This window comes from Psittacula echo, assembly GCF_963264785.1.
Source record: "Psittacula echo genome assembly, chromosome: 5".
NCBI lineage: Eukaryota > Metazoa > Chordata > Aves > Psittaciformes > Psittacidae > Psittacula > Psittacula echo.
The window spans coordinates 87,294,027-87,307,065 of NC_137739.1; the positions used below are offsets into that span (position 1 = coordinate 87,294,027).

At 43.8% G+C, this 13,039-nt stretch overlaps 1 protein-coding gene across 1 annotated transcript in view; it reads right to left on the reverse strand.

Moving 5' to 3' along the window:
- The window catches only part of ABTB2 (ankyrin repeat and BTB domain containing 2), a gene marked incomplete at both ends in the record, with an annotated part of 135,603 nt that overhangs the window by 9,158 nt on the left and 113,406 nt on the right, over nt 1-13,039 (reverse strand). The window contains 5 exons of the mRNA XM_080618119.1: nt 801-894; nt 3,097-3,198; nt 3,668-3,757; nt 7,247-7,412; nt 12,783-12,935. Of these exons, the coding sequence (XP_080474245.1) occupies nt 801-894; nt 3,097-3,198; nt 3,668-3,757; nt 7,247-7,412; nt 12,783-12,935 (605 nt within the window). The remainder of the gene's footprint in view (nt 1-800; nt 895-3,096; nt 3,199-3,667; nt 3,758-7,246; nt 7,413-12,782; nt 12,936-13,039) is intronic.

Here is a 13,039-nt window from a genome sequence, read left to right on the forward strand (position 1 = left end):
TCCTTTCCACCCCTTTCATTAGATGTAGTAGTGAGTAGTGGCAGCAGACACAGTGCAATGAGTATCTGTCATGGGGAGGGGAGGAAAGGCCACTTCTTATCCCTTCAATAAATCTTGGAACAGAGCAAGTCAGAGACTTGTCTTCATAAATACACAGATACGAAGCAAAAAGAAATTAATGGAAAAAACAGAAACAGAGGTGAAAAGTGTTGAAAACCAACAGGTATCTTAGGCAGGCACAGACTTGCTCACAGAATGCTAAACTCTTCTGAGGACAGGTAGAAGAAATGTAGGATTTTACTTGTCTTTAATAAATTAATGAAAAAAAACTTTATACAGCAGTTATTTTTCTTCAGGCTGACTTGAAATGTGTTAATTTTTGCATCTGGAAGTTATTTAGATCCACAACATGCCTGGACTAGACAGTAGCTGGCTTATGTTTCTTGACAGTGCCGTGTGCGAAGGGGCTGTTCCAGTCAGCTGTACTGGCGTGGCTGCTGGCAGGGTAAGTGTTGGGACCAGTAGCAAAACAGGCACTCAGTGCCCATTAAGCTGCTGCCACATGCCAACAGCTGTTAGCTGCTGCCAACCCAGATGTGTTCCTACTGGTGTTTTAGAAATGAACAAAATGCTGCCTTTTTAGTAGCCAGCTCACTGTGCTACCTGTTTGGTGTCTTTACAGTAGCTTAAATGAAGTGCAAAGTGGCTCCTAGCATGTTTTGCAGGCCCACACATGAACTGGTTGTGGTTATTCTGTGGCAGCAAAGAAGCAGAGCATGTGGAGGCTGCATGGAGCTTACCTGCTGCTGAAGCCAGCTGAAGAGGAGTCTCGGCATAGTTGTCTTCACTGTTAACAGCAGAGCCCTCGACGTGAGCACCAGCATCCAAGAGCAGCTGCAACACACACATGAAAGATAGAGTTGAGAAAAGAGCAATTCAGCAGGAGAAAACAGAAGAGGCTGTGTGTAAAACAGCAAACCAGCAGATTCACAGGGAAGGGTGCATGCACACAAAGGGACCAGCTCAAAGGCTAAAGCAAAATATCTGTTACAAGGCAAATTTCTCTTGCATTTCCTTGCTCAGCCTAGGGCTAAAGACTCCACATGAATGTCAGGTTAGAATTTTCTTCTTTCCTTTTGCTTTACTGTGCTTTCAGTATAGAGTTTGTGCTGGAGAGGTGCTCAGCTGGCAGCCAGGAGAACATCAGCTCTTTGTTTTTATCTCCTTTATGAACATGGTTTTGCAATTGTAATTGCCCAACTCCAAAGAGCTCTGCAAGCAGAGCTTCTCCTCAGTGCAGGAAGTCCATCTTATTTAGTTTCATGCTGTGTGCAGGAAACAAGGTTCTTCCAGGGAATTAGCCCTGGAGGCCAAACATGCCTCTTGGTCTCTCTGGCCCAATGGAGCCTGTGTAAGGAGGCCCTGGCAGTTGCAGTGACCTGCTACACACAGAACCTGCTTTCAGTGGACACACTGAACTGCTGGTAATGGAGATCACCCCACCCAGATGAAGGGAGAAGACGATAGGGACCTTTTCTGGCCAGGTAGGGCTGGCAGACAGCATTGGAGCACCCAGAGCACGGATGTAGTGATAGGATAAGGGGTAATGGGTTCAGACTTGAACAGGGGAACAAAGTATACACTGTGGGTGCTGAGGCACTGGCACAGGGTACACAGAGAAGCTGTGGCTGCCCCATCCCTGGCAGTGTTCAAGGCCAGGTTGGACACAGGGGCTTGGAGCAAGCTGCTCTAGTGGAAGGTGTCCCAGCCTGTGACAGGGAGTTGGAACTGGATGAGCTTTAAGGTCTCTTCCAACCCAAATCAGTCTGGGATTCTATGTGCATCACCATCAGCAGAGGTTCTTCCACTGGGTGTATGGGTCCAGCTGGTTCTATCCTGTACCACTGCCACAATCTAACAGCTCCAGCTATCACCAGTTAGTGACGACCTTGGCCTTGGCACATGTAGCACAAACAGTCACATTTTACTGTAAAACATTTAGCAGAGCACAACTGCTGGTTTGTTTCTCTATTGAGATGCCAGCTATTCCATGCAAGTTTCCAATAGGAAAGGCAATTTTACACACCCATTTTGGCATAAGCTGATGTCTACCTTTAGAATAACAACTGCTGAATAAAAAAACCTCCTATAATGTTTAGAAGTTTGAACTGAAATGAAAGACATTGTGGGTGCTGCAGTCCAACACGAGCTTTGGTACGCTTGGCTGCATCTCTTACCTCACATGTAAATTCAGGCTGTCCAACCTTTGTCATCCCAAAGGCTGCTCTGGCAGTTTCCCAGGTGGAATCTAATCTTTGTCTTTATTTACTCATGCACATCAACAAAAAATGAGGGTGTGCAGCCTCCCTTTGCTTGTATCTTTTCTTTTTCCCTCTTTGAGCAGAAGGTAATTCAATTCACCACCAACTGACTATCTGCTGTGACCAGTTTTGGATTTCTCTTGGGATTCAGGTAGAATTTCCAGGAGTTCACCCCATTCTGCTGCCCCTCTCATTAATTCCCTAGCAAGAGGTGCAGGGAGGATGCAAGAGGTTCAAGTCAAGTCCCACGAGAGCTTAAGTCTTGTTCATGCGGTTCTCAAGGATTATAAAGGAAGTTACAGCTGATTCACTGCTGTTAGAGCAAAAAGCAGAACTTTTGCATATGCTAAGGTATAAAGCAATTCACATCTAATGTCAGAAGCAGCCTGATCAAGCAGTTGACCTATAACCAATGCCACATGAAGCACCAGTTCATCTAATACTGGTAAGAAATGACTGTGCACAATCCTCTGGAAGTGGCAAGCCTCAAACCAATACTGAAACCAAAGAAAAATAAGGGAACGCACAGTGTTTTGTTACCCAGGCCTTGCTAGGAATTGTGTCCTCAATTCGCCGTTCCCAAGAAAAGCACTGGTTGCATTCTCCTTGTTTTCAAAACGTGCCTTTTTTCACCGGTTTTTAGAAGGCTTCCACCAAACCCCACATGGAGCCTGTGATGGGCTGATGCTGGGGAAGCCTGAAAGCAAAGGTGCTGCACCGCAGTCCCTCTGCATCTCCTGTAAAGATTACCAACCTAGGGATGCCCTCTGCTTACCTGCACAACAGAGATGTGCCCGTGTAACACAGCAAAGGTAAGAGCGGTCCAGTGCCGGCTGTCAGGATGAACTGAAGGGTATCGAGGAGAGGTACTGGGAACCTGGGAGAAAGGAATCAGGTAGTTATAAACCACTGCAGCCTATCTGCCATAACCTTCAGGCTTGTACATAACTGCCTTTTTCCTTCGGAAGTGACAGCCCCAGGGAATGGTTACTTAGGCCATTTAGAGAACACTGTTTGCACCAGTCACTCCATCCAGTCCCCCGGGCCTTTTTAATGGGCTTATTGGTTTCTCCTACTGGCAGCTCTTTCAGGAAGGAAAAAGCCCCTTTACTCCCCCCATACCTATTAGACTTGCCAATGCCAATCATAATTGGAGCCATGGAGTGCTCCAAGAGGTTTTGAAGGTTTTCCTCCCCCTCCCAAATCCCTGAAGCAATGGTTTCTGAAAGCCATGCCTTGCTCAGAAGCTTCCATAAAGGAAGCCTGCAGTTGCTAGGAGAGATTTCATAACTGCTCTTGTTATTTACAGATGAATAATTATAGGCAGAGGGTTCTCTGTTACTCACTGGTATATCTAAATTGGCTCCAGCATCTATAAGCATTTGGACCATGGCTTCATCTCCAGCAGCACAGGCGTACATTAGTGGGGTCATACCCTTCAGGAAGACAGAAGAAGGAGTAAAAAAGAAGTTATCTTTCTATACCTATCAACAGGGACACTGTCACAGACACAGTCAGGTTGGATCTTAATGTACAGAAGAGCATGTGTGTGTGCATGTGCAGGTGTGCACGTGTGTAGGGACAGCATATGTGTATGCTCAAAACATGCTGGTTTCTCTGCAGAGTGGGCACAATGTACTAAGTGATGTGAACAAAACATCAGGGGCCTGCAAGAATAGAAAAGGGATCACTGAAAATCCCAGCCCTGTTTTGTCCACGATTCTTGAGCTTTCTCATGGTTGCCAAAAAAGAAATATCATTTCTTAGATCATTTGTAGCCAGATGAACCAAGAGCGGAAGACAACAAAAATACACAGGATTAATTTATTTGGCAACTTATCCCCATTGCTAAAATCCTATTTGCCACAATGTTCCAGCATTTCAATGCCATAAATCTCTCCCTCTCTACTTAACTATCAAACCATGACGGCTGAGAAATGAGTTATGAGAGAAATGAGCCTTACTTAAGGAGTTCATTCCAGAAGTAGCCAAGGACAGAAAGGAAATAGCCTGGTAAAATCCATTCCTGCTCCCATCCCACAGCTTCTTCCCCCCTTACTTATTGTGAGCATGTCAATTTTTCACAGGCAGCATCTCTGCTCCTCACTGTGCAATAACAGCTTCATCTTCAGAGAGGAAAATGTAAAATGGAATTGCGTATCACACAGAGGAGTCTGATCATGTATCTGCAAAGATGTCTTTTCCAAACAGCCACCATTCCAAGATTCCAGCAAAGGAGGCAGTTAGTTACACACGTTGCAAAGATGGGGTGCAGGGGGAGATGGGTTTGGCTTCTGTGGGGCTTTGGAGGATTCACGCTCATTACAGACAAGTAAACTTCACTGAGAATTTAACTCTGATCTGCAGGCACAAGCCTGTATTTACTGCCCCAGTCAGGGTTCTAAAACTAGAGGTCTATATAGATTTCCTTCCCCTTTCCTCTCCTTTCCCCTTTCCTTTTTCTCCCTTTTAATTTTTAATATCAGTTGTGCATTCCCTGCTTGTTCCTCAGTATGGAAAGAGAAGAAACTGTTTTCCTGAACATCTGAAACCCTGTGAAACCAGGGTGCTGCCTGGTCCCCACCAGAAGTGAATACAGGGTCCTGCTCCAAACTCGAGTTTCTGAATATATGTTCTCTTCCTCTAAAAACATCTCCATACACATACATGTAGAAGTGGGTCTGAACAGCCACCTCACGGCAGGTATGGACATGCTCACAGTACGGGGGTGGTCAAATCTGAACCTGGATGTAAAGCCTACAGGTTAAATTAGTTCACCGGTTCTGTCTGTTGTAGGATTTGCAACCGCACTTGTCAGGTGGGAGATGATCACATCTGCCTGCAATGCATCGGAGGTGCCTGCCGACCGGACAGTGTGTCAAGAAGACTCATGACCAAAAGAAATGCAGACATATCAACTGAACTTACCAAGTGCCAGCATTAAACATTCTATGCTATAAGAGGACAGAGATCTGCTTTCTGTTGCCACGTCTAAGTCAGTTTTCCCAACTTTGGACATCTGGCTTTTGGCTTTTTCCTTAACAGGAAGGGCAAAACAAGCTAACTGCAAAGTTCAGATCTGAATCACAGAATCATCAAATGGTTTGGGTTGGAAGGGACCTTAAAGATCACCTAGTTCCAACCCTCCCGCCATGGGCAGGGACACCTTCCACTAGACCAGGAGGCTCAAATTTGGTTTTGTATTCCATCCATAGGAGAGCTGACTGCTAGAGTTTGGATTTAACTCTGTCTGGGATTGGTAGTGCCATGGAGGACACTTGCTTTGCTGCACAGACGGGTTGCTCCAGAATCACTGAGGAATTTCAGAGCAACAGTGTCTCCAGAGGAAGCCTGTCTTGCTCTTGTTGATCAGCGCCAAAACACTGCTTTGAGACGTGGGAGCAGTGTTCTGCAGAGAACACAGAGCCACCAGCACGCTACGATCCTCCTGTTCACAGCAGGACTGGCTGGAGGATGACATCAATAGGATGACAATGAGACCATAAACAAGTGACAGCAGAAACTTCTCTTTGCAATGAGTTGCCTACAGAATGCAGGGTCTTTTATATACACAAAGGCCAAACAGCTCCCTGTTGGCTGAAGGGAGGTAAGAAACATCGTGCAGTGAAAAGTGATGGTCTTGGTATCAGTGTCTTTGGTGTTAGGTCAGTAAGGCTCACAATGCAAAATAAAATGCTTTAAGAGAACAAAAAGCCTCAGGGTGACAAAAACAGGAACTGCAAAAACTTATGGGGGGAAAAAACCATACAGGAAGTAAGTGGCAAACCTTCCAAGTATAAATCTGCCACCTCTGTCATTTTAATAAAGTCATTATCAAAGGCACCTATGATGTGACACCCCACCTCTGTGACCACAAAGCTTCTTATGTTGAACGTGTAAATAAGGCAACTATATACCTTGATATAACTTGTGCAGTAGTTTCTGCTTGTGTGTGTGTGTATAGTCACACTTTAAAACTGCAGGATTGTGGAAAGCACCATGGAAGATGTGCCAGCTTCAGAATTCAATCTGAAATGCTGCTGCAGTAAATGCTGTCTACGAGAAAACCTCTCTACTTGAACATAAATCCTTCCTACTGCTAAATATCCTGTTGTTTCTGAGACATGACAGCCCATTCCCGTTGCTGTGACAGCCATAATGAGTGTTTATTTGGGGGAGGTTGGAGTTTTCCTTAAATCAAAAGCTAATGCCATGCATTGAATGATGCCCCAGAGAACAGGCTCTGCTGTTACTTGATGGGACTGACAGCACAAGCAGAAGCAGCTAAAGACTCCCCAGACTACCAAATCCCTATGGTACAGTGTAGCTGAGCAGGAAACAGGGAAAAAATCAAATAACAGACACATCAGCATGATGGACTTTCAACAAAGCTACTACTGACTGATACCAATGCCACTGGGGTTCTCAGTGCTGTTGTATGTTGGATTGTACTGACACATGTAACTCACTTTGCACAGACAGCCTGAAAGCCATCAGCCAGTAACACCTTTTGGTTGCTCATCACTGACCCAGAGTGAATTTGGGCTGTTGAACCAGAAGAGAGTGTCACTGGCAAACACCACTTTGTTTTGACATTAGCATTAAGGCAACACCAGACTTTGCAGCCTGTGTATTAACCTGTCTTCTGTCAGTGTCTGAGACACGCTATCCGAGGAACAGACCTGCATTCCAGCTGATAAACAACTCCCTCTGGGCTTTGATGGGCTTCTTGGGGGTGGTGTGAGGGTGGTGGGTGCAGTTTGGGGGTCATTTTATTGTTATTTTCAGACTAAAACACAAGCTAGAATTAGAAAAGCCTTGGAAAGGCAACTAACAGGATCGTGTGTATTGATTTGCCACGTGGAAAGGAACATGCCATTTGTTCATGCAGAGAATCTGTGCAAGTGTGTTGTTATATGTCATACCTGATCATCCATGGTGTTCACCCCATCAGGTCCCAGTGCATCGATGGCTTGGTTGATCAGATCCGTCCTTCCGCAGTTTAGCATTCGGAAACCCAGATCCTGCTGGAATTTTTCAGTAGCAGCCTTAGCATCCAGTCTTCGGAAGGAACTAAAGCAGCATTCAGGTCTGTGGAAGACAAAATCTTTTCTGGATTTCTTCTCTTATTTTTAGCCCCATCTCCTACAGAAATCAGGCTATGAATTTCCACGGCTTTACCTATTGCCTTACCCGCTGTGTCATCATTTCTTAGCAATCTGGCTAACTTCACTCACATTGGAGATGGAAGTTTTAGTTAGTTTAGAGACAGTAAGTTCATGTAAGCACTGGAAAAAAAATGTAATTAAAAGGGTGTCCAAGTAAAGAAACCTCCTTGGTGCTTTTCTCCAAGGAAAGACAGGAAGTTCTTATTCCTTGCCAAGAGTGGTATTTTCCACCCAGCCCCACACTACAAGGGTAGTTCTGGATCAAGGCATTGCTACTGCTACATCTTATCCAAGAAAACAGGAATGGGGTGCTGGAATACGCCCATACCATACCAGGCACCACCATCCAGGCTTACTGAAACAGTGAGGTTAATGTGGTGGGACCAGTGTGATAGGAAGCAAAACCTGCAGCAATCAGGTTTCCTTAGTTCTGTTCTCTCAAAAAACCCACCAAAACCCCATTTGTTTTAAATAATGAGCTGTATATATTTTGGGCATCATATTTGTATTTCCCTGCTTGTTATAGGATAATCCATCAAACATATACAAGAACATATTGTAAAGGAAGATAAAGAGGTGGAGAGAAAGCATATCTAATAAAATACCAGTATAGTGCTAGGGTGAAACAGTGATGCTGTCTGCCTAACAGACTAGCTATTATTTTGCAATAAGAGACATTTCTGAAAGAAGGTATCAATCCTTATTCTTTTCTGGAAAAAAATAACCAGAATAAAAAAATATGATATCAAAATCAAATTTAGGTAGTGGAACATTCTCAACTCTTTTCCAACGCCTCAATAAAAGGAAGTGTCTTAACATTTCTATGAGGCTCTACTAAACCCTTATCCCTCAGATGACTATCAAAGGACCTTTATCTCATTTGGAAGGAGCCCAGGGATTACTGTAAGTCCTCTCCTTATCTGCTCAGAGTCTTCTGAATTCCAACCCTGCAAGTGTATCTCCTCTAGTGAAGAAACATTGCCAAATTGGAGGTGTTTCCTATCTCAGCTGGGCATTGATGTGGTCAGCCCTTTGATGTTATTTTGGGGGGAATGCCTTCTCTACTAGTTGTCTGGTTTTCAATGTAGGCTCTTGTGCAAACTCTCAGTGAGTGAGATATCAGCCTGCCAAGTTCCTTTGAAAACTGAGATGCTTTCAACGAGGCCAACCTCTTCTGGAAACTTTGTGCAGCCTGTCAGATAAGTACAACACTCATCGCTTCATGAAGAAGATTCAGGATGAATCTTATTCACATTTTAATTCAGCTGGTCATTTCTTTAATGCTTCTGAACTTGCATTGATGGTGGGTAACAAATGGTGAGCAGATGCTATGAACAACATGCTGAGTTAACAAAGATCCCTCCACAGCTGGTGATCGGTCACATTGGACGGGGGAAACCAGCATCTCACCGCAGCTGCTTTCAGAAAGGAACTACATGAGGGTACAGTTTGGGGAACTGTCAGCAGGGAAGCAAAGTGACAGTCCTGAAGTCACTGGCTCTTTGGAGATACATCTGCAAATTAAATGTGCCTTTGAGGCAGCTGAGTACAGAAGACAAGATCTCTAAAGCACCCAGATACGAGCTTAGGGCACCTAAAGTACAGCGCACAAGAGGACAGTAAGGTTAAAGGCTTAATGCCAGACAGATATAAATCCTAGAGCTAGGCTAGTAGATTAATGATCTTATTCTACTAAAGTAATTGATACAGGATCATGATGCTGCAATATTATGTAGAATATGATGCAATGATTTTTTATATAAGAAGAAGGAGAAGAAGAATCTGAGGAAAAAAGTGAAATAAAATGACTTCACTTGAAATCCAGTGAACCTCAGAAAATAAGTTTTGAAGGGAGGTACCTGTCTTTGCACATTGTTTCTATTTTTCCAACAGGCATGATTCCATCCAGAGCTATTTACAGGCACTGTTGGAGCAAAAGTGGTAGGAGGACAATTCCCCCATGAGCTCTGCAGAGCAAACAGAACAAAAGAGCAGCACAGAGCTGTCAGAGAGACCCGGTGAAAAGTTGTTGTAGTCCTTGGTGTAGAGCTGCCAGGAGGCCAGCTCAGGTAATGAATTTAAAGTCATAATTTTTGAACATCATTCCTAGGGGATCTGCAGGCTCAGCCCATGCAGAAGTCACTGTATACACATGATGTTGTGCAGAGGTAGCTTGACAGGATGCTCCTCTATGATAGATGCACATCTTTTTCTTTTAAAGCGTGATGAAAGATACAGCATCCTACAAGAGCAGGGGAGAGAGCTCACATACACACAACTGCTGTGCAGCAGTTGTAGCCACAACAGGTTTTCCATGTGTGAGTTGTTACCCTGTGGAGAAGAGAGGCAAACTCTTGCACGCTTCCTACAGTGAAGCCTGTGCTCCTGCACTTGTCCACAATGCAGCTCTTACATACACCCAGCTGTGTCCGGGGCATGAACTGAAGAGCTGAAGGTGGTGGACAGGGACACATCTGAGAGGCAGAGCCCAGAGAGCAGGGAAAGGGAGCTGAGGTCTTAGTTTGGGAACGGATAGCTTGAAGAGGGAGCAGAAGCCTGATGTGCTCTTTGGGTTTCACAAGTAGTAACTACAACTATAACTACTGGTAGTGAGTGATTGAAATTTAGCCTGCAGTGAGTAAATAATAATAAAAAACCCACTGTGTGATAACAACTTCTATTAAAATCCCAACATTTATATTTAAGTAGATGGAAATGAAACACAGTTCTCTACAACCTACCATTTCCTCACTTATATTATAATTTAACTAGTTACAGGTGAGTACTGAAGATGTTTATAAACAGTCTGACAGGCAAAAACTGAGAGCATCTTATTAGAAAGCTTCATCCACTAAGACACAAGCAGTCTGTGTCACAGGACAGATACGAGAGGTCTGAATTTCAGGTTATGCTAGTTACACTTTGTTATTCTGCACCACTTCTCTTTCAGGGATGTCAACATACCCTACCTGATGCATCACCACTGCAAGGAACTATCATTATGTGACTTTTAGTGTGTGCACCATGAGGAAAAACAACATGTAGTTTTCCTGGAGTCACACAGCAAGCCGGGGTAAACATGGCTTCAGTGCCAAGATTTCCTTTTCCCCTGCATGTGCTGTAATGGCTGGCTACAAATGACTGCTTTAAATGATCATATAATGGGCACTGCTCTCTCCTCATGGGTTTTTTCTGTTAGTTTAAACCTGTCATGCTCTTCCTCTCATACCACACATCAAGGAACATCCTTAGACCTCTGAAAACAAAACTCAGCCGAGTTGGTTCCGAACAAAGACCTGGTCAAGCTTAACTTTGATTTTTGTCCTCTACTACGAAGATGGTATGTGCTACTTTAAAGCAGAGGTTATTTCACCTGCAGGGAATGCCCACTGCATGCATCCCTATGGAGGAACAGACTGTTGAGGTAAAAGGTGTGAAGGATCTTGGTTTTCTTATAGAATTGCCATTTTTTCTGTGACAGTAAGAAACCAGATAGAAACCTTTAACATACTCCTTCCCTGGGCCAGTACTGCTAATCTGTAACAACCCAATGGAATTATGCCTGAATATCCCACATAGCTTGAGATATTTTATACCTTTGTACCTGCTTTTCACTTTTATTTACTGCTGACATTATTTTGGACTTCCTGGGTTTCTACTGAGAGCTTCATTTCATAGACATGTCATTATGGCTTTAATTTTAAGCTACTGAGATGACCTCAATTTTCACAAAGGCCGTCTCTAAATGTTTCCTTCTAGCTCACATCAGGAGCAAAATCAAACACCCAAACCTCTGTCCTCTTTTTTGTTTGTATTTTATGATCTATAAAACTGCTTTGTATGTTAAAGTGCACAGAAAAACAGTGCAGAGAGAGTGGGATGCCTTTGAAGTGAAAGGTTTGGATTAGTTTTGAAATCAAAAGCCTTTTTAAAGGAGAGACTGAAAGAGAACCTGTGAAGCTGACTGGAAGTATTCGTGATCAGGTTAGTCTTCTGCAATGCTGTTCATCGAAGAACTTCAGAGGTTTTGGCAAGCATTAGGCACATCTGTAAAATTAGTTGAGCCCATATAAAGTTGCCTACACTAGCACCTACCATCCACACATAAGCCAGAGTAGCCTGTGCTTCAACTGACACAAAGCACACGTACACTGGCAGGGAAAAGGGAGAAGAAAAGTCTTCCAGGAATATGTCCAAGTTCAGCTGCTCCCTTCCAGTCTGGAGCCAAATAACTGCTGAGGATCACCTGCTTAACTTCACTTTTACAGGACTGGCAGCACTCTCAGTCTGTCAGGTACCATGTCTCAGGAGAAAGGCAGGAACTGAGAGCTGAGAATGAAGCTAGGAGTCAGCGCAGCTGATAAAAGGTTCAGTCATGTAATTGCACCACCATACTCACCAGCTAATTCAGCTCCACATCAGGTTTTGTGGGTAATAAGTACTAGCCTCCAACTCACAAATCAGACAGAGATGTAGAAAAAAGCAAGAGACTTTGTGGCTGCCAGAAGGCAAGGTGAAAAGCAACAAAACCAGATCCAGGACTCCTGATTGAAAGCCTCTTGTTGCTTTTTTTGTTCATGAAAAGTAATTCTAAGAGAATGGTGTATTTTTATCTTTTCAGGTGATCATTTCATCACTTAAGAGCATGATAAAAGTATTATTTATTCTTATTAAGTGTCCCACCCACTCATTTAACCCAAAGGTATAGAGGGGATAAAATTCATGCAAGAAACAAGAACTTACCTCGTGCTGAAGTTCAAGAGGTAACCCTGATAATAAAACCAGTGCTAATGACAGCAACTACAAACCTGAATAAAATACCTATGATGTGCTAATGAGCCAAGCTAATTATAAATCCCTGTTCAATGTAGACGTGAGGGGAAGGTTTTAAAAGGTACTGATACTTTTCATCGAGGTATCTCAAAAAGCAAAGAATCATCTTGCAATTACATAGTCTAGTGTGAGGTGCCCTTGCTCATGGCAGGGGGTTGGAACTAGATGATCTTAAGGTCCTTTCCAACCCAAATCATTCTATGGTTCTATGAATTAAGACTGAGGCATAAAAGTCCAAACACTTGCATTTCAATCCTTCTCTGTCTCATTCTTTTGGCAAGACAAAATCTTTCTACCCCAGCTGCAGTGTTTGGCCAAAGTTCCTTTATCTCTTGGAGGACTAAAAGGTGAAACATGTATTGCCTGTACAGTATGACAAGATCTGGCTCCTGTGAAATACAGCAAGAAAAAGAATATTGTATGAAGTTACAATTACTTTAGCTGCTTATAAAGCACATACTTCAGCTGCCGGGGCTCACAGTCCAGTCCAGGTAACAGCAGTCTGGCTGTCTGCCTGATATCATCACTGTCCACAGTTAAACTGCGTCGGTGCTCAGCGTAGGTGATGGCCACTCTCATCCACTCCATCAGCGGTGGCAGAAGCATGAAGGGTCTGTGCAAACAAGGAAAAAATCCAGTATAGTTAATCTTGGCCTGGTACGTTGCACGCTTGATCATTTCCTGCGCATGCTTGTGGGAGGCTGGCACAGCTAAAGC